The sequence below is a fragment of the Mustela lutreola genome, chromosome 6 (assembly GCF_030435805.1).
Source record: "Mustela lutreola isolate mMusLut2 chromosome 6, mMusLut2.pri, whole genome shotgun sequence".
NCBI lineage: Eukaryota > Metazoa > Chordata > Mammalia > Carnivora > Mustelidae > Mustela > Mustela lutreola.
This window is the reverse complement of record NC_081295.1, coordinates 155,340,619-155,367,786: the sequence shown is the minus strand read 5'-3', so window position 1 is coordinate 155,367,786 and position 27,168 is coordinate 155,340,619. Positions and strand designations below refer to the sequence as shown.

The 27,168-nt window shown below is 43.9% G+C and overlaps 1 protein-coding gene across 8 annotated transcripts in view; it reads left to right on the top strand.

Annotated features, from left to right (window-relative positions):
* CARMIL1 (capping protein regulator and myosin 1 linker 1) overlaps positions 1 to 27,168 on the top strand; it is a 299,097-nt gene that overhangs the window by 157,580 nt on the left and 114,349 nt on the right. For all 8 annotated transcript variants that reach the window (XM_059179498.1, XM_059179496.1, XM_059179501.1 and 5 more), the window contains exons 12-16: positions 9,376 to 9,462; positions 16,894 to 16,997; positions 19,734 to 19,811; positions 19,948 to 20,024; positions 23,081 to 23,185. In XM_059179498.1, the coding sequence (XP_059035481.1) occupies positions 9,376 to 9,462; positions 16,894 to 16,997; positions 19,734 to 19,811; positions 19,948 to 20,024; positions 23,081 to 23,185 (451 nt within the window). The remainder of the gene's footprint in view (positions 1 to 9,375; positions 9,463 to 16,893; positions 16,998 to 19,733; positions 19,812 to 19,947; positions 20,025 to 23,080; positions 23,186 to 27,168) is intronic.

The window sequence follows — 27,168 nt, the reverse complement described above, 5'->3', positions numbered from 1 at the left end:
CTTCTGGGAACCTTGTATGCTCCAAGGGGCAGCCACTCGGGACCCTCCCGTCAGACCCTCGTCGTGTGGTTTAAACTTCTGTGCAGGCTCCTGCTTCGTTCTGGTGCATTCCGATGAGATGCGGACATCCCCCCCCCCCCCCCCCCGCCCCTTTTCGTCCCTGCTCCTTGTCCGTCATCCTCCCCAGCCTCCTCAGACCTCGGACAAGATCAGTACATACTTGCTTTAAATTAGGTTTGACTTGCGCTTAATTCTCCTCTGTAGCTTTTTAATTGCACCGAATGTTGTGGCAAAGTTTAGAGCGATGTCTTGTATATCGGAGCGTGGGCTCCAACAGGACGTTTCCAGGCTTTTGTTCCCCCCAGTCCTACCCCTGAGACACGATTTGACATCTTTTCATCGACTGGCAGTCCGTGGACAGGAGCTAAAACCCCAGACCGTTCCAAGGACAGTTGCCTCCATGTCGTGTGTGCGTACCAATTCCCCGATACAGTGTCTGCTCCCATACACTCTTTTTGACGCTCCTGAAAATGTTGTCTCAAACTGCAGCATTCCTTGTTCCGGCCCCTTCTCGATTCCTTCATGGACCTGTTTGCCAGTGTCCTCGGACCGCTGCCAGCACCGCGTTTCCTCCCTTCACTTGGAGGCTGAGCCTCTGGAACACAAATTGTGTATATTCTTCTAGGTTTTTCCTTTTCTTTCTTTCTTTTTTTTTTAAATTTCAGGCTAAATGTCTGAAGGTGCTCAGTAGTTTTTCTTGCCCATGGATGGAAATTCCCCAAGAAATCCAACTAAGTGTAAAGTATTTATAAGAATTTTAGTCCAGGCACAATATTTGATGATCTTTTTTCCTGAGCTGTTCGATGACGGGATTCAATGTTTGAAAACAGTAAAAAGCGTGGGGGAAAGAATGTGTAATTGAATCGCAGGTTGTATAAAAGAGACCGAGGAAACTCCAGGAAGCGCAAGATCATTTAGCAGCCCAGAATTCTGAGGAATTTCAACACCAGGTGGAATTTGATTTTGTACCTGAACCATCCTCTCAGGGACTTGTTTGGAAACTCTCAGAGAGCAGGTTTGGCTCCTTGCTTTGTGATACGAACGTCGATGCAGCACATTCCTGTTCCTGACCGCTCCGTCTCCTTGTCACACTTCGTATAAAGGACAGACAGCCTTCTGTTGTGGAGGGCACCTGGTGAAGGAGGTTCGCGTGTGAATTCGTAAGCAGCGTGCCGTGCGTGTGAGCGGTACTGAGGGGCCCTGCTGTTTCTCTCGTGCGGGAGGGACGCACAGGCAGCGAACAGACCACACGCACACACGAGCTCTTCTGCTTGTGGGCCCAGCGCCGTTCCCTGGCTGGCTCTCGGAGTTCTCTCCTGACGTGCTTTCAGATTGTAGGTCAAGACCCACCAGCAGGTCATGAAATCAGTTTCATAGCTCATGACAGGCACGGGAGCCAGGAAGAATGGGCGCCTGGGTCGCCCGTCGGTCAGCGTCCAACACTCCATCTCGGCTCAGGTCTTGAGCCCACAGTGGGGAGTTCAAGCTCCGCATCATGCTGGGCATGGAGCCTTCTTTAAAAAAAAAAAAAAGAAGAAGAGGAAGGAATAGAACAGAATAGAAAATACCAGGGACACCTGGGTGGCAGTTAAGTGTCTGCCTTCAGCTCAGGTCTTGAGCTCCGGGTCCGATCGAGTCCCATACTGGGCTCCTTGCCCAGTGAGGAGTCTGCTTCTCTGCTTCTCCCTCTGCGTTTGCCCTCCCCACCCCCCAAGTAAATAAAAAAAAAAAAACTTAAAAAAAAAAACAAGAATAGAATATGTTAGAGTGCATTTGTTTGGGAAAACTTCAGTTTTACTTTTCTAATATATGTGTATGTATTTATTTTTGTATGAGGTTCCTTCATTGTGATGTCAAGTCTGGGTCTGTGTGTGGGTCACGGTAGAAAAAAGGCTTAAGAATCTCTGGGAATCTCTGCTCCAGCTCAGCTCGATCCACTTGCTGTGCTCGACCCTCGGGCTGACCCATGTCTGAGCCGTGGCATTCTCGGTCACTTCCTTGTGACTGACCCTTTGGATCCAGCACGACTTTCTGGGTGATAGTTGCGTAGTTTTGGAGACTGCAGCTCTTCCCACGTGCTGGACTTCCTCAGTCGTCCCGAACCCCATGTTCTCTTCTTCCCAGTCGTCCCTCCCCGTTCCCCTCATTTTTATGGTCTTAGCCTTGTCAGGAATGTCTGTCCGTTTCTTCCCCTCACTTTGTTCTAAAGTGGATTATTTTGTTTAAAGATGATTTGGAATGCTGTGTCAAAATGTTTTTCTTTTGGACATGTTGACCTGAAGCACCCAGATTTTTTTTTCCCCCTGACCATCTGGTTTGAGCTGAATAAGACAAGGGAAACAGATTCTAGAATTGCCACTTAACGGTTGTTGTTTTTTCTGTTTGTTTTTTGGGGGGTTGTTTGTTTGTTTGTTTGTTTGTTTTTTGGTGCTTTCTGTCTTTCCTATCTGCCAGTGTGTACCAGTGGGTTCTGGAGTCAAAAGACTCGAGTTCAGTTCTGAGCTTTGCCACTTAACCAGCTGAATTAACTGGGACAAGTTACCCAACTTCTGTGTTTGTTGCCTCATCTTTATTTTTAAAGTTTTAATTCGAGTAGAGTTACCATACACTGTCGCATTAGTTTCAGCTGTGCAACAGAGTGATTCAGCAGTTCTGTATATGACTCAGGGCTCAGGAAGCTACTCTGGTTTCTTCCTCTTTAATAATAACACTGAGTGCATGGAGATGTTCTCAGGATTAAATGATGTATTTTATTTATGTATTTTATTTATGTATGTATTTGACAGAGAGAAAGATCACAAGTAGGCAGAGAGAGAGAGAGAGAGGAGGAAGCAGGCTCCCTGCTGAGCAGAGAGCCCAATGCAGGGCTCCATCCCAGGACCCTGAGATCATGACCTAAGCTGAAGGCAGAGGCTTAACCCATTGAACCACCCAGGCACCCAACATATCATACAGTCGCCCCCTATATTCCTAGGTCTTGAATCTTTTCTCCTCGGCCTTATTTTTGAAATGGAAATGCCGCACTGGATTTCGTTTAGTCACGTTTCTTAGTGTTTGTTTCCGAACTTTCCAGGGGAGCTGTAGGAGTTACTGGGAATGGAAAGATTTTAACTGTTACCTGTGTTCCGACATCCACCAGGTTCAAATCTCTGTGCTCTCTGCCAGAAAAGAAGGACGCCTTTTGTTTAGCCACATCCCCTCGCTAGAACCATGTGCAGAATTTTGTTAAGCTATTAATATTGATACCTTCAATTAACAAGGACCTGCTTAAATCTTTTTGCCTGGCTTGTGTATCATACGGATTCTAGAATATCCAAGTGCTAGAATTTTATGTGATACTACTATAGGCTTTTGAATTCATGAATGATTAATAGGATAAGTGTGCAATGTCAAATTTCATTTCTGATCTTTGTAAGTTAATAACATCGGATGGCAAATTATACTAGTAACCATTTTGTAATTACTTTTTTTATGAGGCATAAATATTTTGAAGCCGAGGAAGCCATGGTAGTTTTGTTTTGAAAGGAGAAATAGAAATTAAGTCATTTTTTCTTCTAGATTTGACACATACTTAAAAAAAAATCACAAGTAGGGTAATCCATTTAGTAAAGTCTCCAAATGAAAGTGTCTAGTGATAAATTCTGTTTTAATTCACAGCTCCGAGGGCTATATTTTGCTTTATTTTGGGGGGCAGAATTAAAGAACCTTAGCCAAAAGCTGAAAAGTCTCTTCTTATCCTTTGCTGGTGGGGGAATGTTTTCTCGATGGTTGGTTTGTTCCCTGGCACTCCTGAGTAAATGGCTCCAGAATGTACCAGGCAGGTGATTTTTTTGTTTGTTTGTTTTTCTTGAGATTTTGGCAGCCAGCCACCCTTAATTTATTCATGTGGGCCAAGACCACGCTTCCGAAGTCTGCCAGAGAGGAAGAGGACCCTTTGTGTAATAATCTGTTACCTTTTCTCAAAGATCAGTGAATGTACTGAATCGTGATGATGTATACCTGAAGCCAATAGGATAGGATGCTCTATGTCAATTACACTGCAGCAACAACAACAAAAAATCAATTTAGTGCTTTTATGTAAAAAAAAAAACAAACAAAAACGGTGTTGACCCTATTTTTGCCTTTTCTTGTGTTAGCACTTAGCACGGGTGTTTCTTTTAAGAAGAAATGTGATATATTTAGGACTTGTGGATGCCTAGGAAGTCAAAATATTTTGTCAAGAAAGAAAGAAACTAGAAGTTTCGTTGGAAATTTGGTAGAAAGTACTTGAAACAGACCATCTTTTATCCGTGTGAATCTGCTTTCCTTTTTATTCTGTTTACATTTTTCCTACTTTCTTTTCTTTTACATAAATATCAACCATGACTTTATTCACCTTCATTCTGGCTCAGGAGCTTTGCTTTTTATTACTTTTGTTGTTGACAGTGTGATCATTCAATTTCCAGAGAAAAGTAATGCTGGGTTATTTACTCCTTTTTGTCTTCCTTCCTTTTTTAAAGATAGTTGATGATTAAGGAATGAAAGCCCAGGTGGTATCTTCAGGGACCTTAAATGACTGTCCCTCTCCAGCCTTGCATCTGGTTATAGGCACTTAGGGTTTTACATGGTCTGACAGGTATGTCTGCCACCAAAGAAATGCGTGAAAATGTAAAAATTGTCCTTTTCTCCACAAAGCTAAACAACTCAAGTCAGTCTGAGCACAACGGATTTGAAGTTGAGTGGTAGGTTTTAACTTTGATCTAATCTATTTTCAGCATAATTTGAAGACATGGGATATAGGTTTGGGTTTGGTTTTGTTTTGTTTTTAAACATCATCATAACATACGCCTTGCTAGATAAAAAACCATATAAAACAATTGGTCATGGGTAGGCAGTGATAACTCTTACCAGAATTTAAAAGCGAGAATCTGATACCCTTCCTAAATCCATACCTGATTTTTGAAAAATATTTATTTATCTTTTTTAGAGTAGTTTTAGGTTCACAGCAAAATTGAGAGGAAGATGGAGAGATTTCCCGTATCCTTCCTGCCTCACACAGGCAGAGCCTCCCTCCCTATCAGTGACAGCCCCGCCCCGCCCCATGGTACATTCCTGACCATGGAGGAACCTGCACTAGCATCTCATCATCACCCAAGTCCATAGTTTTCATTAGGATTCACTCTCGGTGCACATTCCGCGAATCTGGACAGATGCGCGATGACACGGAGCCACCATTGCAGTATCACGGGAGATCGTCACTGTCCTAGAAATCCTGTCTTCCACCTGTTCATCCCTCCTCCCCACCCCCTCATCCTCCAGCCCTGGCAATCACTACTCTTTCTGCTGTCTCCATACTTTTGACTTTTCAAGAATTTCTGTAGTTTTCAACACCCTTGGCTTGATTGCTGGATCACATGTTGGTGTATGTTAAGTTTTATAAGAAACCACCAACTGTCTTCCAAAGCGGCTGCGCCATTTTGCATTCACACCAGCCATGAATGGGTTCCCGTTGGGAAAGTTCCTGCCAGCATTTGTGTTGCCCTGTTCTTGATTTTGGCCATTCTCGTAGGTAGGTAGTAGTATCTTCTCATTACATAATTTGCATTTGCTTGGGGAACTAGGGTGTACAGCATGTTTTCATATGCCTGTTTGCCGTCTGTGTACTTTCTTTGCTGAGAGTTCTGTTAAGGTCTTTGGCTCCTTTTCATTTGGCTTGTTTATTATTGTTGAATTTTAAGAGTTCTTGGTATATTTTGAATATCAGTCCTTGAGAACACTTCCTCCCAGTCTGTGGCTTGTCTTCTCTTGACGTTGCCTTTTGCAGAACAGAACTTTTTTTAATTTAACGAAGTCCAGCTTGCCAGTTAGTCTTTCACGGATCCTGCCTTTGGTGTCACATCTAAAAAGGCATTAAAAAGACATCACCATACCCATGGCCATCTCCATTTTTCTCCTCTGTTATCTCCCATGCCCAAGCTTTGGGAAGTAAAAGTTTTCATTGAAGTGTAATGTACATTCAGAAAGGTTCACAAACCCCAAGTTTTTATCTTACTGACTCTTTACAAAGTGAACACTCATCATGAAAACCAAGCTCGAGACAAAGAACATCATCAGTGCTTTACAAGCTTTACAGTCTTCCCTCTTGCTTTGCGCTGGTGATTTTCATCCTTGCCCTCTACGGCTCAGAAAAGGTAATTATTATGAACTTCTGTTATGATAGATATGATAAATAGAGGTTAGCTCTATTTATTCTTGAACTTCATAAATAATAGCATTATATAGTATATACTCTTTTATATTAGGCAAATTTTGCTCTTCCTTGTGGAGAGGTTTTTAATAATGGGTTTACTTTCTTGCATAGAGGGAAAACTATTGAGACTATCTATTTCTTCTTCTTCTTTTTAAGATTGTATTTATTTATTTGACAGACAGAGATCACAAGTAGGCAGAGAGGCAGGCAGAGAGAGAGAGGGGGGAAGCAGGCTCCCCACTGAGCAAGAGCCAGACATGGGGCTTGATCCCAGGGCCCTGGGATCATGACCTGAGCCAAAAGCAGAGGCTTTAACCCACTGAGCCACCCAGGCACCCCAAGATTATCTATTTCTTCTTATGTAAGTTTCGGTAAATTGTATTTTTTATTAGGAAATTAGTTATATTTGGAATGTCTGTAGGATCTCTACTAGTATTTCTTTTTCTATTTCTGATTTTGATAATTTGATCCTTTTTCTCCTTTAAAAAAGAAACAAACAAAAAAACAGTCTTTCTGGGGCTCATTAATGTTATTAGTTTTTTTGAAGAAGAGGATTTATTAAATTTACTTATTTATGAATGCTTTCTATTTAATGGATTTCTTCCCTTTGTTATCTTTTTTTCCTCCTGTTTATGGGGATGGAGTGGAGATTAATTTGCTGCTTTTCTTTCAGCTACTTTGAGATGGATACTTAGATAGTTTTCAGCTTTTTTTTTTTTAGTAACATAAGTAGGTCTATAGATTTCACTCTAAGCATGCCTCTAATTATATCCCTAAAATGTTGATATCATAGTTTTTAAAAATTTAAATAAAAATATTTTTTTGGACACCTGGGTGGCTCAGAACATTAAGCATCTGCCTTCAGCTCAGATCATGATCCCGGGGTCCTGGGTTGGAGTCTTGCATCGGGCTCTTTGCTCAGCAGGGAGCCTGCTTTTCCCTCTGCCTGCTGCTCCCCTTGCTTGTGTGCTCTCTCTTTCTCTGGCAAATAAATAAATAAAATCTTAAAAAAAATTAAATAAAAATATTTTTAAGATTTCCTTTGTGATTTTTTTTGGGGGGGCTCATTTTTTATTTGGAAATGCCTTGCTTCTGTTCTAATGATTTGGGGATTTTCTAATTCTCTTTTTGCTATAATTCCTATGTTAATTTCATATAGTGGTAGCAGTTGGAGAATGTGCTTTGTGTGATTTCACAGCAGTTAAGAAACTTCCTCTATATTATTTGTTGAGACTTGCTTTTCATGAAGCTCAGCATATTGTTGCTTTAGGTAAATAAAGGCTCTATGTGTACTTTGAAGAAATAAGTTCTGCAGTTACTAGGTACAGTGGTTTAAATATTTCAAATACTTTATTGTGTTCTTGGTATTATCTATGTGTTTATATCCTTTTTTTTAAATCTGTTTTATCATCTGACAGAGATGTGTCTAAAAATCTCCCACTGTTGCAAGGTAGCACACACATGTATGTATATATAGTGTATATAATAATATTATTTTCCTTCTGTTACTGTTAGATTTACTTTATACATCTTGAGACTGTAATTCAGACCATACAGATTTAAAATGATTTCATCTTCATTAATGAAATGTTTCACTTACCTCTTTGCCTCTTAAAATCTAATGTTAGTCTTATATTGTTGCAGACATACTTATTTTCTTGTGGTTAGTGTTTGCCGCATATAACTTTTTACATGCTTTTAGGTTCACTTCTGAATACATGTATTTCTGAGTGTTTCTTGAAAGCACCTGATTTTTTTTGCTTAGATAATACATTTTTGACATTTTTTTTATTTAGAACATTTACATTTATTGTAATTATTGATTTATTTGTATAGCAATCTACTGTATGTCTGTTTTATTTCTTCCTCATTTTTTCGTTGTTCTTTTTTTCTCCTTTTCTACCCTTTGGATTAAGGGTTAATTACATTTCTAAAATGGTTCCCTTTTCCCTGTGTTCCTATTAACTGATTAATTATATATTCTTTTACAAGACTCTATCAGCTAAATACCAGGCCTGTGCCCTCTTCGTAATTAATAATATGGATTAGCATATTCAGATCTCGAAAACTATTCACATAAACAAACCTGTGTGGCATCATTTAATCCAGTGATTTTCAAACTTACTTGGGAAATTACATGGGGAAGTAAATAGGGACTCTCAGAACACCCACCGTCCTTGGGGAGACACCCAACTAGAGGTTTAGTGCTCTACTATCACTTTAACTACTACAGTAGGTGTTTCTTGATAAACTTTGAAAAAGTGTATAGAGCATGGGGGTTATATGATAGGGCAGCGACCAACTTGGTAGTTCTGTATCAGTGCATGGAGTTTGAGAATCAGTCTCGGAGACCATATGGTTAATATTATTTCAGGAACCTTCCCAGGAACATGCCCCTGGGAAGGCGATAACTCACATGTAGCAGGGAGCTGGTTGAACGACCTACAGGAATTGCTTACTTTCATTGCAGTCCTTGAGTGAGTAAGCTGGTATTCAGTCTCCCAGTCTGGTCATTAAATTTAGAGACTCTCTGGTTTTTAATACTGTGCTTTTTCAAGTTGCACAACCTACCTGTAAGAAGTTAAACACACTCTGAGGTTGTTAGCCATAGCTAATTAAGTATTAGAATCCATGTACTAAAGGTGAAGCTGTTATCTGAAGAGTTAACAATATACCGTTTTCTTGACAATAATTAAGTAGTGTGCATCTGCTCACCCAGAAGAGTGATCAACTCATTAAGACACAGGTTAAAAAGAAGCAATTATACCACTCTTCCTAAGAGTATTTGCATTTGAAATAGGACTGTAGAGGAGAGGGTAACACTTTAGTCCAAAGAAAAACATCTCTAATGGTAAAGTTTTTATATTGTTATTCTTAATTAAGCAATCTTTCTTTTCTCCTATCCTTTAGGGAGAATAGAAAAAAGAAGGTGTGATGGTAGATAATTAGAAAATAAAGCCTGACATGAGAAAAAAAATGATCGCTTAAGTTGGAATCAAATTTAAGTTAATTTTCAGGCATTGTAAAACAAATGCAATTCTGAGAAGTTGAACATTCTAATAATCTTTTTTTCCCTCCTTTCTCAGGTGTGTCCTCTTTAAGTATTCAATTTGCCAAACTCCCAAAGGGATTAAAGCATTTAAATTTATCTAAAACCTCATTGTCACCTAAAGGTACAGTATGTGTTATTTACTTTGCTTTATTTCTGTAATATTTCTGCTACACCATGCTACCTTAAATAGTTAGAATTATTGCTCCATTATGTATCTGGGTATATATTACAGTACTCTGATGGTTACAAGAGAAAGAAGTGGTGTAATTGGAATTCTGGTTGTCTAAAGTGAAATGCTTTCAGGATAGAGCATAACTTTGAAATAGAGTATTTAACTTTTTGACTTTGGGTGGGGGAGTGCTTACCTGGGCTGCCCCTGCCTCTGCTCCCCCGCCCCCACCCCACCCCCCCCAGTCACAAACACAGTCACATGGATAGTCTCCTGCATGGAAAACTGGTGAACCTAACTGGGCAGTCACATCACACCTCTACCCGCTCTGTCCCGCTCTGGAGATTGCCTTTCCTTCCCCAGGGTCTTTGCTGACTCCACTTACCCTCCTCTCATTGTATCTGGTTGTTCCATAAATCTGTCCATTCTGTCGTTACGTTTTCACATCAGCACCCCATAATGCTTGATTTATCCCTGTGTGCATTGTGCCTTTGTACGTGCTTTGTATTCTGCTTAGAAAGTCTTTCATCCTGTAGAGTGAAACCAGACTTCTTTCCCTCCTTTGTGCTTCCCTTTCCTGTGTGAATCCTTGACTACTCACACCAAACGCTTCTCCCTGGTCCCCGGATCCATGGCGGTTTTTCCTCACACTGAGCAGTTCTCGGCAACACCAGCTGGGTGTCCCACCATTTCGCTCAGTTCGGACACTGTCTACCCAGAGATGGCCCCAGATCCCGAAGGTGAAGGGCTCAGACCCATTAGATTGCTCCCAGCCATCCTTGAGACCCCATTTGCCAGCCTCGGTTATTGGAGGTCCCAAAGACCTCGTCTTGCGTTTGGTTAATTCGCTAGAGCAGCTCATAGAACTCAGGAAGATACTGTGTTTGCTGGTTTCTTAAAGAATCTGATACAGGACACAGGTGAACAGCCAGGTGAAGAGATACATAAGACAAAGTGTGGGAGGGTCCTGAGTGCAGGCGTGTCTGTCCCTGTGGAGCTGGGCTGTGTCACCCTCCTGGTGTGGATGCGTTGGCCAGCCTGGAAACCCCCCAATTCTGTTGGGATTTTTCTGGAGGCTTCTCCAATAGGCATGGTCAAGTATTAACTCAGTCTCCAGCCCTTCTCCTCTTCCTGGAGAATGGGTGTGGAGGGAAGCTTCTAATCATGGGTGCGTCTCCCTGGTGACCAGGCCCCTCCAGAAGCTCAGCCACAGTCATCTCAATAGAACCAAAGATGCCCTCAGTGCTCTTAATAGTTTGGAAATTATGAGGGTTTAGGGAACTTTGTTCCATAAATAGGGGTCAGAGACCGATAGATATGTATTTTCTATTATCTCACATCTCCCCTTATATATATTCTTGGAGAGCTTTATTTTATTTTATTTTATTTTGTTAAGATTTTATTAATTTATTTGACAGAGACACAGTGAGAGAGGGAACACAAGCAGGGGGAGTGGAAGAGGGAGAAGCAGGCTTCTTGCGGAGCAGGGATCCCGACCGGCTCGATCCCAAGACCCCAGGATCATGACCTGAGAGGAAGGCAGACATGTAACGACTGAGCCACCCAGGCATTCCTACTTTAGTTTATTTTATAAAACACTGATTTGTGGGGCACCTGCATGGCTCCATCAGTTAAGCATCTGACTCTTGATTTTGGCCCAGGTCATAATCTTAGGGTTGTGAGATCAAGCCCCGCGTGGGGCTCCACACTCAGCACGGAGTCTCCTTATGGCTCTCTTTCTGCTCCTCCCCTGCTCATGCTCTTTCTGGCTCTGTCAAATAAATAAAATCTTTAAAAGAAAAAAAAGTACCTCCTCAGAGGTGGTGAGACAAAGTGAGTTAATGTACACACCGTGCACTTTGGCGCAAAAAGGGCCCCACCACCATCACTGTCCGCATCTTGCTCTGTCCTGTGTGTTCACATGCTTCTCCTTCCGCCCCGGACAACCCCAGGGTCCCCTTCCCTGGACCTTCTGAGTCCTGCCCCTGTTGTGAGACTGAGCATCTGTCCCCCTTCCTCCCTGAAGCCTTTTCCTACCCCACCCTGCACAAGTGGATGCTTCTTTCTCTCTGTTCCATCGCACTTTGCATATTCCTCTGCTTTAGCCTGTTTCCAATTATGTGTTGATTGTGTCCTAGCCTGGGAGCTTCCGGACATTAAGGCCTTTGCCTCCGCCATTGCTGCGTCTCTGGCACCTGGCCTGTTCTGGGTCCCTACTGCATGTGTCACAGGCGAGCGGGTCACCAGCAAAGCGGTCCCTGGGTCCTGTTACAGTCACCTAGTCCTGCTTTATTCCCACCACACAGTTACCCTAAGAGCGATTTGAAATTGGGGTTATTCCTCTAAGTCTCATGATTTGACGCGCAGACAGTTAGGTTTAGGCGTTCTAGTGACTTCCCAAAGGGGCACATTTGCCCAGGAGTCTGTATTTTGTGCTGGTGCTGGAAGCCGTCCACAGGTCTCAAAGCTAAGTGCCGTCCAATGACGTTACCACTTCTCTACTCCAGCAAATCAGTTTCATAGAAACCTTTTTCTGACGATTATCAATGCATTGTATATTCATGGTAAAGATTTAGAAGATACTGGAAGGTATAAATAAGAAAGCCACAGTTACTCATCCTGCCTGTGCCACACCATTAGGAGACTGCCCCCGCTGACGCCCGGCACCTGCCTTCCATGCAGCTTCTGTCTGTATGTAGTTGGTCTGTCTGTCTGTGCATAGTTGTTCTGTCTGCCCACGTACAGACACACACACAAATGGTATTACAGGATGCTTGCCATTTTGTAAACTTTCTCTCGGCGTTGGATACTGTGACCACATACACGTGAGTGCTCTCAGTGGCCGCATATGCTGTTCCAGCATGCGGGGGACGCCCCATAATTGATTTAAGTGGGCTGTGAACATTTGTGGGGTTTCTACCTTTTCAGCAATGCAAACAGTGCTAACGTGACTTCTGTATGTAATTACTGGTCATTTGTTACCTTCTCATTGAGGATAAATTTCTCTAAGTGGAATTGTTAAATCCCAAAGGTCGAGCATTTTTTTTAACGCTTTCTTTGTGTATTCGTTGTCACGTTGTCCTCCGAGTTCTTTGTCCAAGTATCCACATTCCCACTACCCGTGGATATTATTCTTTTTCTTTTTTTAACAAGCATGTAAGCAAAAGTGTCCTGATTTTTTAAAAGGATTTATTTATTTAAGAAAGAGAGCGAGAGAGTGTTCACGAGTGGGGGCGGGGTAGAGGGAGAGAATCTTCAGGCAGACTCCCTGCTGAGCAGGGAGCCCGAGGGTGAGGCTTGATCTCACGACCCATGAGATCATGACCAAGAGTCAGACAGTTAACTGACTAAGCCACCTAGGCGCCTCCAAGTGTTCTGATATTTGAATTTTAGTTTCTTCACGTCTTGCTGAGGTAAATTCTCCCCCAGCCCCCACTCCCTGCACCCTCCCGTTTCTTGGTCATTGATCTTTTGGAGGAAGTTACTAGTTTCCATCCTTTGTTACCTTTCTATTTGCCATGTTAATCTTCCTTCTTAATTTATATATATTCCCTACACACTAAAAGTATTAATCATTGGGCGCCTGGATGGCTCAGTCGGCTAAACCTCTGCCTTTGGATCAGGTCATGATCTCGGGGTCCTGGGATTGGGTCCCGCATCTAGCTCCCTGCTCAGCGAGGAGCCTGCTTCTCCTTCTGCCTGCTGCTCCCCATGTTTGTGCTCTCAGTCTTGCTCTCTCTCTAATAAATAAATGAAACCTTAAAAAAATTTTAATTATTTATCATGTGCTCCATAGGTATAACTTTTTAAAATTAGTGTCAGGTATACAAGATGATGATTTCCTACCTATATATTGTGAAGTGATCACCACAATAAGTCTAGTTAACATCTGTCAACACACAGTTCCAATTTTCTTTTACCCTGTGATGAGAACGTTTATGACCTACACTCAGCAGCTTTCAAATACACGATATGGTATTAACTATAATCACCGTGCTGTGTGGTCCAACTTTTTTTAAGATGGAGCAGACCAACTTGAATTTATTTATTTTATTTGTTCATGACTGTGAAACAGAAAGAGAGGGATGTGGTGATCGTTTATCCTCTCAAGGACAAACATGGGGTCTGGGGTACCTCTGTGCCACCCCTCACTATGTCCCTGTCCCTCCAGGTGTTATGAGGGTGGGAGGTCCCCCAGGCAGAGCAGAGATCCTCAGCTTCCTCCTGAGCGAGGACAGACCCACGTACCCCATGCCCTTCCCAGATAAAGGTCATCATGTCACGTTTATCTTCCCTCTGTCACAAAGTTTGTATGCGTTAAAATTTGTGGTTTGAGAGTTAATATTGTTTAATGAGATTTTTAAAACTGTCCTTCCTAAGAGATGTTTGTCTTGGAATGTTGGTTTTTTTTTTTTTTCCCTCATAAAAAGGAGAATTTCTTAAAGGATTTCGTTGTTCTTGCAGATTTTCTTGTAGTATCCGAAAGCTGTGAAGATTCACAACAACTCAGATTACATTGCAGTTTTAATCTTTTGCTGAATTTGACTAACATTTGTATTTTACTTCTGTGAAAACATGTATATTCATGGCTCCCTAATTCAAGACAGATTTTTTAAAAATCTCCTCATGACATCCCCACTGTCTCTAAATACCCTTTCTCTCCCTCAGATGTTAGCTAAATGATAGTTTTCTGGATTTCTAGTAAATATCCTGCTGGTTGCCAGATTACGTCCGTGCTAGGCCATCTGGTACCACCTTTTTCCAGCTGTAAACACTCCAATAATAAGTACGAAGCATGGTCACAATCACTAGACAGCCGGCATCGAGAATGGCATGTGAATCTGCTGAGTTTGAGTTGTGAGAGCCCTGATTTTTTTCCCATCCTATATTTTTGTATTTTCCTGCTGTTTTTGTGCCTGTTCACAGAAGCCTCACGTGGATTGGGCTCCAGAGGTGGGAGCGGAAGTCCTTCATTCTGATTTAGTGGCAGGAAGCTGAGCTGAGAATATAATTCTCTCCTGCTTCTTCTGTTCAGGTGTTGGCCAACTGCCAAGCGCCCACACTTGTCAAGGAGCCTTTTCCTGTCGAGACTCATTTGACCTTCTAATTTTGGAATTTATTTGTTGAGCTTTGTTATACCTCACTAAGGAAGGGATTTTACAAATGATTTTCTTGATGGGAGACAATCTGGTATTCTCCACGCTTGCAACTCAATTATTCCATTACAAAATACACTAGTCCTACCAGTAACGGTACCCACTGAAGATGTTACCTCCAGAAATTAACCTTCTGTAGGCCATGGCAAGTTCCTTTTACCCAGCATCATCAATCAAATCTCCACCACCTTCATTGCCAAGCTCCTGTCTCTTACCTCTAGAACCTACCTCACTGAATTATGATTATTTGACTGCGTCTCTCTCTCATTCCACTGTCTTTTTGAGGGTAACATCACAGATCCAGGGTCTCAAAAGCCCATGCCTGGCGGACAGTCGGTCTTAGATAAGCTTTTGTTGCAGTGAATACATATTCCTTGTGCAGTGCTGATTTTTCATGCTGGAGTTTATTCAGTTTCCTTCTTGATGGTCTTTGAACTTTTTAAGGGCAATGAATGGGTCTCATTTACATTTCTTTCCCAATCCCCAGCATTTTATAAACATTTTTACGAGCACTTAACAAATGTTGAATTTGATAGCCAAGATCTGCTTCCTGGTGCGGAACTAAAATATTTTTCCCTCTGCACTTCTGTCTCTTCTCTCTCTCCCAATACCCAGAGGCACAGTCACTCCTGAGAAATGGCTCAGTTGTCTTTATCAGACACAGACATTCTGCAGTCAGTTGTGTAACCCCCCAAAGGCAGAGGATAAGATAGTAACCCTTTCATCAGTCCCATGCAGCAAACATTCCAAACCCTTGGAGCAGAGACCAGCTCCCGTGCGAGGCTGTTCTTGGGACCTTCTGCTTTTTTCCTGGCTTCTCTGAGTTCTGCCACTGTGGCCAATTCTGACGCCCACTGGCAGGCCCCACCCTGTCCCTTATCCCAAGGAAGGTGTGTGGAAGTGGGGACCACCCCCACCCCCCCCAGCTTCCCTGTCTCCCTGTAGGGTGCTCAAGACAGGCTGGGGTTTTTAAGAATTTTGCTGGAAAAAAATTTTTGAATGTATATCCAGTTTAGAAATCGCCATATTACCAAACTACACACATTGGAACTGTCGACCATAGAGACATGAAGAGCTTGGCTATGTCCCCATCTCTGTTACCCTAAGAACGAACATCCGAGCTGCTGTGTGTGTTAACCTCTTCCGATCCCCACAAGCGGCCAGGCTCTGCTGAGCTCCCATTTTTGTTTTTTGTTTTTTGTTTTTTGTTTTTTTTTTGTCTTTTTGTTTTTTTAAAGATTTTATTTATTTACTTGACAGACAGAGATCACATAATAGGCAGAGAAAGAGAGAGAGAGGAAGCAGGTTCCCCGCTGATCAGAGAGCCCAGTGGGGGGGCTCAATCCCAGGACCCTGAGATCATGACCTGAGGTGAAAGCAGAGGCTTAACCCACTGAGCCACCCAGGTGCCCCTGAGCTCCCATTTTGTAGGGACTGCCTTCTAGAGCCTTCCTCTCCCCGGGGAGAGAAGTGGCCTGAGGAGAACCCACCAGCAGCCGTGCCTCCGTGACTATTACCGCTTAGGAAAGAACGTGGTTCTCCCCTCACAGAACTCTCTCGTCCTCCTCATGTATTTGTTCCTGGTTTTTGGAGGTGGCGAGACCCTGTTCCATTCTGTTCCGTTCAGTGGACTCTGATCCGAGCTTTTTATGTTACGTGTGTCAGTAGTGTGTAGAGTGTTAATTATCCATTTTTGCTTTTGATTGCTGCTTATATTATATGCAGATCGTGTTCTCACCCTTTCTGAAAAATCCATTTCCCTCTGAATTTTGCCTTGGGAATGATGTATTAGGTAGAACCGTTATCTGACTCCTACCTTAACTTCTAAGTACTTTAAATAGCAACAAGTGCCTGTAGGTACCACCGCATCACTTAAATCCCACACACCAAGTCAGGGGCACCAAACAGAATTAAGAGAAAGCTAGAAATGACCAGTTCGACTCTCGTGCCTCATTCTGGCACTTCCCAGTCCCAGCCTTTCCAGCCACATCAGAAGTGGAGCAGAAGGAAGCCAATTCTGTTTCTCTCTCCTGCCCAGTGAGATGGCTGTGTCCTTGACTCTGCCGCTCACCCCGAGGGGAGGTGGGAAGAAGACAGTCCTACCTTTGGGGACAGTACTTGTGGCTAACCTCTGTCCTGCAATCTGATGGGGCCATTTATAGACACTCCCAAACCTTCATTTTGTTTCCCGGAGTGGAAAACGAGCTGGGTCTTCTCCATGTTGCAGGGGTGAACAGCCTTTCTCAGTCACTCAGTGCCAACCCGCTGACCGCCACCACCCTTACCCATCTCGACCTCTCAGGGAACATCCTCCGCGGAGACGACCTCTCGGTAAGCTTTCCTTTCCTCACAGCCATGTTCAAAGACACCGTATTCCATAAGCCTGGAATGATTTCCAGACATGGCTTTCCTCTCTTCTCAGGAGAGTTTCAGATCATTTAGTTATGAGCTTAGGATGTATTTTAGAGAAAAATCCCAGAGCCGTCCTTAATTACATGTAGTCTAACGCATAGATGTTTTCCTCTGTTAACTTGATATTGCTAAAGTGTGAATTCTTTTTGGAAACACTTTTTCTGAAGGACCTTTTTCCCCCACTTCCTTTTAACCATTATTGAACCTCTTATAATTGTCTGATAAGAAAGATTAGAAATGTAAACTGAATGATTTTGTCATTAAGTAATATTGTTGAGAAGACAGGTGTTTCTGTTTGTTTTTTTGTTTTGTTTTTTAATAGTTTACAGTTGTAAAAGGATTTTGGGATAAAGTCCAATCCTATATTCCATGAATACAGTAGGGAAAGGGGAGGGTTGGGAATACATTGGGGCCACTCTTTAAATAAGTTCAAATTTAAAGGCAAAAAGTTTCCCCTATGATGAAATAAGACTTTCCTGCAGCTAAATCAGTAATATAAATGGCTGGCAGATTTTATCAGTACAGTGAATTAGGTGTGATCTCACTCTCAGATTTGGGGAGTTGTCCCCTCTGGTCTCTGTGACAGAATTTAGAAGCAATGCTTCCTTGTCGTGTAGAGCCGACAACAAGTGCGCGTCTTTGAAGAACCCTCCTCATGCGTGTTCTGCCTCTTCGTGGGGGTGAGAACCACTGTGAAATGTATTCCCATTCTCCTTGTGTTTTACTTTCCCTGTAAGGCAGGGAATATTGCCACAGTCTTTTGTAGGATTTCTTCCCTCTCCCTGACACTTGAACCCATTTTAAGCAACACTGGTTCCCAGTGTGCCGTGATTTTCTTCAATGCATGGCCGGTCCATGTTAGTTATCACCTCCCATGATGATTCATAGGTCTGCTTCCTCCCAATATGAAACTGGAAGTCAGATGGGAGATCACTAAGACGTTACGGTGGCGAACTAGGGAAATGGAGGGATAAAAAAGGAGCCTGAAGATTAAATAATAAGACTCTGCTAACATAGGGACATTAATAGTCACGTGAGGTAGATAGCAAAGCAGCCCGGGATTTTTTCAGACAGAGTGGGTCTTGCTCCCGCTTGCCTCTGGGGAAAGTGAAGTGGAAACTCGAGGCCTGTGGCAGTGGGCTCACAGCCCTGGACAGGTTCTGGGAGGTTCTGGGAGCCATCCAGCAGGAGCAGGGAGGGGCTTACCCGGCCCCTTTCTTCAGGGCCAGGGGCCGAGCTGGACCTGCCTCTTCGGAGAGGTGCTGTTGGCCAAGTAGGGTCTTGTCACCTGTGGAGGGTGATTAGAGCTCCCCCAGCTGGTGGCCAAGAGGAGACCCACATGCCCAGCAAAGCCCAAGAAAGGCCAAGATCGTTACAGAAGCAAGAGCAAATTATTTCTCTGGATCAGAACTTCTCATAATCCAGTCTGCTGTGTGTGTCTAGTTACTGTAAAGTATTTACAGGAGAGTCTTTTGCTTTTCCGAGTTGGTAGAGAGGATCTTGCTCAAGCATGATAGAGCTCAGCCACCGCACCGTGAGTCTTTACTAAGGATGAAGACATCTCGGTGTAAGCTCGTTAGTTTTTTTTTGTTTTTGTTTTTTTTTTAAAGATTTTATTTATTTATTTGTAAGAGAGAGAGAGTGAGAGTGAGCACAGGCAGACAGAGTGGAAGGCAGAGTCAGAGGGAGAAGCAGGCTCCCTGCGGAGCAAGGAGCCCGATGCGGGACTCGATCCCAGGACGCTGGGATCATGACCTGAGCCGAAGGCAGCTGCTTAACCAACTGAGCCACCCAGGCATCCCAGCTCGTTCGTTTTTGCAAGGATCTGTTGACATCCAGAGAAGCTAAGGAGAATGTAGTTGTTTTCCTGGGGGCAGGAGCCTGGACTTGGTTTGCTCTCGGTGGACTCTGGCTGTGGTTCCTCGGGGCAAGTAGAGAAGAGCCGAGAACTCTTCCATTTGTTGTATTGATGGTCTTGCGCAGGAATAAGGGGAGAGTTTAGGGAGCGTTCGAAACCTGACATGTCTAACTATGTGTGAAATTAAAAACAACAACAACAACCTAAACCTATAGTGCCATCCGACCCTTTCTTGTTAGATTTTGGAAGTAACTAAGGGTAGAAAAAAATCGTTGCACTGGATGGAAGAGAGTATATAGCCTGAGACCATTTGATGGTTCAAATTCAAATTAGTAGATCTTTGAACACTTTCAAAAGTGATTAGCATTTTGAGAGGGTGAGTGCTAGTCAGGTGGTATTTTAATCTTAGCAGTTAAAATTAATTAGCACTGCTCCAAAATTATAAAAATGGAGCTAATCAGGAAAACTAAGTCATGTGTAACAAAAGGGGGTTTGGCAGCCAAGAGTTCATTTGGCCTTTTTTTTTTTTTTAAACTCAGACATAATATTATTTTAAATATTCTTTGCTCTCAGGTATTTCAAATAACTTTGCTCTCAGGGACGGCATGGACGGACATAAAATTCTGCTTGTCCTCTTGGGAAGAGTAGAGAATGTTATGGGAATGAAAGTTACATGGGTAACTTCTTTTTAAAATATTAATGTGCACGCGTGTGTTTCTAGATCCTAATGTGTTTGTTTTGTTTTTGCTTTTTATTTATTTATTTATTTTTATTTATTTATTTATTTTTATCTCAAGTACATGTACAGTTTTTTGGCCCAGCCCAATGCCATTGCTCATCTGGATTTATCCAACACGGAATGTTCCCTGGACATGGTAATGTTTTTTGGATACTGGGCTGGGGTGTCAGAGCAGCCATTTACGGGGGATCAAGAGAGGGCTTTCTCCATCATGAAGTTGTCTCTTAGGCCCCGAAATCCTGGAGGCTGAGAGCGCCTTCTCTCTTTCACAGGTCTGTGCAGCTCTTCTCCGCGGATGCCTCCAGTATTTAGCTGTGCTCAATCTCTCCAGAGCTGTCTTCTCGCACCGGTATGGGTTTGTACCTGTCACCCTTGTCCTCCAGGAGTGTCTGTTGTCGTGATCTGAAAACAAAGCGGTAAAGGATATGGGTTGTGTGTGCAGGGAGGTGGCCTTAAACCGTAATCTGTGAATGCGAGGCCTTGGAAGTACGAGTTTTTGTTGTACTTTCTCACTGCAGTGTGATGGATGTTCCTTGCCGTCCCCCAAGCCTGCTATGTGAGCTAATGACCGCTTGCCCTGTGGGACGGGCACTCTCTTTTCATACAGGAAAAGCTCTTCTAGAAGGGGCTTCTCAACAACAAACTGGGAAACAAGTATAAACTCCCTTGCAGGGCAAAGAGTAGAGCCTGCCCCAAACTCATGCATTTTTTTTTTAAATGAAATTTTTAAAAAAACATTTATTTATTTATTCTAGAGAGAGAGAGTATGGAGGAGGGAGGGGCGGAAAGGCAGGGAGAGAGAGAAACTCAAGCAGACTCTGTGCTGAGCAGGGACCCCAATGCGGGGCTCGATCCCATGACCCTGAGATCCTGACCTGAGCCAAAATCATGAGTCGGCCGCTTAGCTGACAGCCACCCAGGTTCGCCCTGGATTCATGAATTTTAATTTGTAGAATTGGAGGGCCAGCCTGAGTACCTCACTTCTACTTGCTGACTTAGAATTGTTTGCGGTGTCGGGCGTTGGGTTAGAAGCAGCGAGTATCCACAAACAGCAGCAACTTAAAATGGAGGGAAAGGAAGGAAGAGTTATCAAGAGTACCTGGGGTTCGCACCTGTGAAATTCTGGGACCGTCCAGTGTGTTAATACCGCATGACCCTTAGCATTCAGAATATTGACCGTAGATCACAAACAATATTTTCGTCATTATGTGCCTTGTAATAATAGGGAGAATTGCTGACTACTCGAAATACCTCCATTTTAGTAAGTTACCATTTTGGTATATTATATTCAAAGGCATAACCCTCACTTGTTTGGAAAATTAGGCTGTTCAGCCGGCTTTATTCTATAGTTGTGCCTCGCAAATAAATTATTCTATATTTTAGAGCGCAGTCAGTCCATTACTTCAGTGGTGAAGTGAATCTTTATAGGAGCAAAAATATGCCACAAGCACCTCAACCGAATAACATGAGAGCCCCCCCAGGCGCCTCCTCTGGGACGACTGGCCTTCAGAGCTCTTAAGCTTACAGAGTAGGACCGCGCTTATCCAGTGAGAAGTTGTGATTAAATACCCAGCCCGTCACCTAGGCACAGTCCTAACCAGCCCTTAGTAATTACCTTGAGGTTCATGTGTTTACCCTGAGCTGTGGACAGTCAGCCAGGCTGTTCATACTTTTGTTCCTACATGTATCAGTCAGGGTAGGTGAGTCGCTCTGTAGCAACAAATGGTCCTCCCTCCCCACCCTCACCTCCATGGCCTTCCGCAGTGGTGGTCTTGTGACATGTCACTTGTGAGTGGCCATACTGCCTTGATTCCAGAACGCAGATCTCTAGCCACATAGCAGAGGAAAAAGAGTTATAGCTCATACGAGCTGGTGCAGCTTCCTTCTGGAAGTCACACACGTCACTTCTGTCTGATGGGATGTCCTCTTGGCCAAGGGACTTGCCTGGCCATGCCTGCCAGCAGTGGGGGAATGAAGCATGGTCCTCCCACAGAAAGGAGCAGTGGGTATTTGAAAACGTTGGTACAGTAGACATCCAGTCAAATAGTAGGAGAAGTATATTCAGCGAGCATTTTAGCAACATTTACCATCAAAAACGAACAGGAGTCTACAAGCTTACATCATTCCACTATAGGCACCAGAGTTCATTGGAAACATCTAATATATATTCTCCCAGAATTCTCTTTCCTCTTAAATTTATTTGTCAACCTCGTAGAGATTCTGGTTGCTTAGGTAGATGTTCTTAGGTAGCCTGAAATTACCTTGTTTTAAAAACAACGTTGACAGGCTTTCCTGGACCTCTGTACAAGAAATACGTGCTTGAGCTAGACCGCTAGCCTAGCCTCTGCCCCGAGAGTCTGAATAACTACCATTAACTGAGAGCTTCCTCTCTGCCCGGCTGAGTGCTTGCCGCACGGGACTCGCGTCACTTCTAGCAGATAGAGCAAAAGAAGCCACGGGTTCACATTCCAACTCTGATCCTGGGCTCTTGTTTTCCCAAGACCCTCCTAGTGTGGCATGGACTCTGCCTTCTTTCTGAGATGTACAGTTTCTACCATAACAACGGCCCATATTTGCAGTCTGTAGCCATCTCCTTTGAAGTTCTTTTTTTTTTTTTTTTTTAAATATTTGACCTGAAATGATTAGATTTACCCTATGGATGTAGGAGGTGAGCAGGCATCATGCCATTCAGACTTTTTGTTGTTACTGAGCTCAACATTAGGTCATGTCTTTGCACCTGAGATGGGCCGCGTCTATCAGTTTTGCCTAGTGCCTGTAACGATCCTTAGTATTCAGTGCCACCCAGAGGGAAAGCTCATTAAATTGGGAGAAATAGGGTACCTGGGTGGCTCAGTGGGTTGAGCCTCTGCCTTCGGCTCAGGTCGTGGTCTCAGGGTCCTGGGGTTGAGTCCCACATTGGGCTCTCTGTTCGGTGGGGAGCCTGCTTCCCCCTCTCTCTCTGCCTGCCTCTCTGCCTACTTGTGATCTCTCTCTCTCTGTCAAATAAATAAAAATAAAAATAAATTGTGAGAAATAGACATCCTCTTTTACCTCTAGTTTCTTAAAAATTCCAACAAGGAGATCTATGAGTAAAACACAGTTTGAGAAAAAAAAAAAAAAAAAAACATAGTTTGAGATCCTTGGCTACAAAGAATGGCGGTAGTTTTAAGGACTTATATGAAATGTCTTAACTTCTCCCATCATTACTTTGATGATATTGGATTTATTTAGCTTCCAGACATTTTGTTTCTTTTTACCTTTGAATTTCTCCCCAAAATATAATGGAGTCATGGATTTTTTTTCCCCCGGTGTCTGAATAACCAGTGGGTAACTTTGCCAATCCAGAAATGGGCTACCAGACCCCAAGTGTAACTGCTGGTATCACTCTCACATTTTGTTTTTCAGGAAAGGAAAAGAAGTGCCCCCGTCCTTCAAACAGTTTTTCAGTAGCTCCCTGTCCCTGATGCAACTCAACCTTTCAGGCACAAAACTGTCTCCTGAGCCGTTAAAGTGAGTCGTTAATTCATTTTCTCCAGATCGCTTAACATTCAGTTTGTTATTACGAATGTGCTTGAGGGAAGGGGAAGCAGAAGACACGTAATCCTAAGACAGGCAAAGCAGATGAAAATGCCTTTCTCATTTCGGGGCACAAAAAGGAGATCACATTCTTTTTGAAGACATTGTGCCCTGTTGATAGTATTGCGTTTTCAAGGGGAGAAAAAAAACCTTTCTTTGGTTCATGATCTTGGCAGTTGTCACTGATCCGTAGATGTTGCCCCGCCAGGTATCACTGCTTTTGTGTTAACGTCTGTTGAGCTTTAGGTATTTCCATGTGTGTGTTCTAATCAATACTTATTCTCCGTATTTCTCCTAAGCATAGTAAACTGTGCACAGTCCGTTTGCAACGGAGTCCATTTTCAGATGCTTTAGTTCCTGAATTACCTCAGTCAGCAGAGGCTGTCTGTTCCGTGTGTTTACTTGGCTGGGTTAGTATCCCTAGCGGGGAAGTTGAGCTCTTTAACTAAAATAAGATTTGAGGATAATTTGTCGTCCTTGAAATTTCTGTTCACCAGGGCCAGAAATAATCAGAAGGGCTATAGGATCAAATTCCCTTCGAGTCTAAAGGACATATCTTCGGGCAGTTACGAACACGTACAGGTCACACGCGTTCAAATACATGCACAGATTTCTCCTTTCCTCAGCTGGCATGTAAGTCAGCGTCTAATTTTTCCCTTGTGATTTGTGTGACGTGCTAAAATCAGTGTCTGCTCTTCATTTTATTAGAAAATTAATCTTCAACTAATTTGTGACTTGCCCTTTTTCTTTCGAGAGGTGTGAAATCAATCGCAGTATCTCCTATGGCACCATAAGACCAAAACAACTGGACGTCTTTAAGGATAGTAGATCTAGTCCAGTGCCAAGAAAAAAATCCAGTGGTCATCAGCAGGCCTCCTTCTTAAACATTGAGTTAATACATTGAGTTTGCTATTACGCAAACCAATGGAATCAGTATTCCAAATGGGGATCCATAAGAATTTAGTTATATTTACTTCATTCACTCATTCATTCATTGAGCTAATATTTGTGGAGCATTTACACCATGCCAGACATGAGGAGGGCGCTGGTTAGAAAGCAGATCCGGACTGATCCTTGTCCTCAGTGTACCGCTACGAGATTGCTTATTCAGAAGTTCCTGACAGACACCCGGTACTCCAGTCCTTTCCGTGTTCTCGGTCCTGTGAAATACAGAGTAGCTCTTCACTGGTTAGCATCAGTGATTCTGTAGAACGTTCCACACCACCACAGCACTGGGTTTTACTGTGTACTGTTTAGCATAGAGACCTGCTGATAAAAATTATACCTCAAGAGTTATTTTGTAACTGTTAAATCTTGTGGCCTGTTATTTATGGGAATATTTAATAGTGTTCTGTCAGTAATCTCTTCAGTTCTGTGTTTCACTTAGTAAAAATCTTAACGTGAGGGAAAAGGTTCCGTGGCTAAAGATTCTGTAAGCAAAATTTTGAATTTTAAATATTTAATTAATTATTTAATATTATTTAAAAATAATAATTAATTATATTTAATGTGAGGCCAGAACTTGAAAAGAAATAACAGAACTGAGGTGTTGGGGTTTACCTGGGGTGGGGCACGTTTCTTGGGCCAAGGTCACGCCTGGAGGAAGACTGATGTCTTGGGGGGTTCTGGGAGGTGCATCGCGGTGCCGGGCAGTGGCCATCAGTGGCCACAGGCTCCCGACACGCCTCGCCCACCACGTTCCCCTGCACCAAGAGGGACAGATAGAGACCCTAGCTTATTGAAAGGTTGGGGGTCAGCAGCCATAAGAAAATATGCTAAAGCAGTGCAACGTCTTCTGAGAGAATCCTTCTCCGTTTGGACATCACCGTGTCCTGCAGAAGTCTCCCACCATTTGGGACTTCTTCAAAAGCAACACAGAGACTATGACCGCCTACTTTGCAGCTATGCTTTTTCCTTGCAGACGTGTCAGGCCACGATGAAGTATCCCAGGGGCTTTAGTAAAGAGCCTGGTGACATTGTCCCTCGTGTTTCCTACAGTCTTCAGGACAGCAAGGTTCTCATGTATCCCGAGGATGCTCCTGGCTCCTGCATCACTCAGAGCGAGGCCTGAGGTCCTGTTTATGCTCATGCTGGTGCTCTCGCTTTCTTCCCCCGTCCCTGCTTCCCTGTGCCCTTCCTTGTTCCCTGTCACATGGCCCCCCTTCTCCCCGGCTCCCCGGCTGAGTATTTTTAAGAAACCTATTGCATGAGCTACTCAGGAATCCTAACTAGCATCACATGTCCGGAGCCGGCGAAATGAGATACAAATTCTTGTCTTAACCAGCACTGCAGTAACGATGGAGACTGATGGACACTCGTTAAGGCTGTTCTTCCATCCCTGGTGAAAGTAACGATGCTTCCTGCCGAGAGCTGTCCCCGGTGTGCCTTGGGCTTCGTTCTCGTTCCGTCCGGTTTTGTTTTACACTTGCTGTGGGTTCTTCGTCTTTGCCAGTCTCAGAGCTGGTCTGTCTTCATCTCTGGTCTCCTGTACTGTCCTTAAATATCTAAAAGGGCAGCTTTGTTTCCTGGGCCTTAATCTACATGTCAGGAGAAGAGGGAGAATTTCCCTTCCATATAAGCCTTCCAAGAATAAGAGTGTTCAAATGTGTGGCTAAATTCTAGAAACTCAGCACATATTCGAACTCGGAGGGAATGTGCTGACTGTCCCATTTTGCTGAGAGGCACCCGAGAGAAAAGTGATGGGTGACGTCATGGGAGCCACCCCACTGTGGGTACAGAGCCAGGACCTCAGGGCTGGCCTTTGGGTTCTCAGTCCCAGGCACTTTCAGCGGCTCAATACTGCCCCCAAGAAGGAAAGGGGGAACAGCACTTGTTGGGGGAAGGAGCAGTTTAGTAAGAAATGAAACGGGAGCATGCCCACAGATGAGAGCTGCCCAGCTTTTCTCCTCGGCCGGCGTTTAGAATAAGGGACTGGTGAGCCAGCTTGAAGGAATGAGAGGAAAGGCACTACCCCCTCCAGCCCTCTTACTGGATCGTGGGCTCCACATGCCCCATGGGCGCTCTTGCTCTTTGGGTAGATGAGGCCAGAGCATCCCCAGAAGGGGAGATCCCGGGGACTGGTGTGAAAGAGTCGCCTTCCCACCTCACTCTTATGGGGTGGAAGTCTTTTTTTCCCTGGGCACACTGAGAAGCAGGTAGTCACCCAAGGAGGTGGCCCTGGGGTCTACCCCCCAGTACTCCCTCCTGTCTGCCTGCCTTACAGTGACATGCGCGCGCGCGCACACACACACACACACACACAGATATGTGTTGCCCCAGAGCAGGAGCCCCCTCTGGTGCTCCCCGTGTGCTTCTCCCTGGGTCCTGGTTGAGGTCTCTGATCCCTTCAGGATGACTGAGGGGCGTGAGCCTGTGTGAGATATTTGCATCAAGCCCAGTGAAGGGTGTTGGGTTTTACTGAGCTGACTTGAGCAGGTGGAACCGATCCATTCTGAGACTCGAGCCACGTGATCGGTCCGGTCTCCTCAGCGTGCAGTCAGAACAGTCCTCTTCACGGGGGTGATGTGGTTTGCCCCGAACCCAGCTGGTCGTAGCTGGACACACAAGCAGGATCCTGGAGACTTGGGTCTTCTCTCCCATGCTCTTGTCTTCATGCCTCCTTCCGTACATGCTAGGGGTAGGGGGGGGACACCCCTCCCCAGATGGCAGTCCCCGATCCTGGATACCGCGGAGCCTGGCTTCCCCACCATCCATCTGCTCCTTGGGGAAAACCAGTGTTACTTTGCTGCTCTAATCACAACTGCCCAGTGATTTTCTAAATAATATCAAAGGTGTTCTCAAGCAGATGCTGGTGGGAATTGACCCGCGGGGAACACAATTTAATGTCAGCATGCGGTTAGGGGTACTGTCAGTTTATTTGCCCGGGAACAGCAATCCCGCCATTCGGAGTGGGCCTG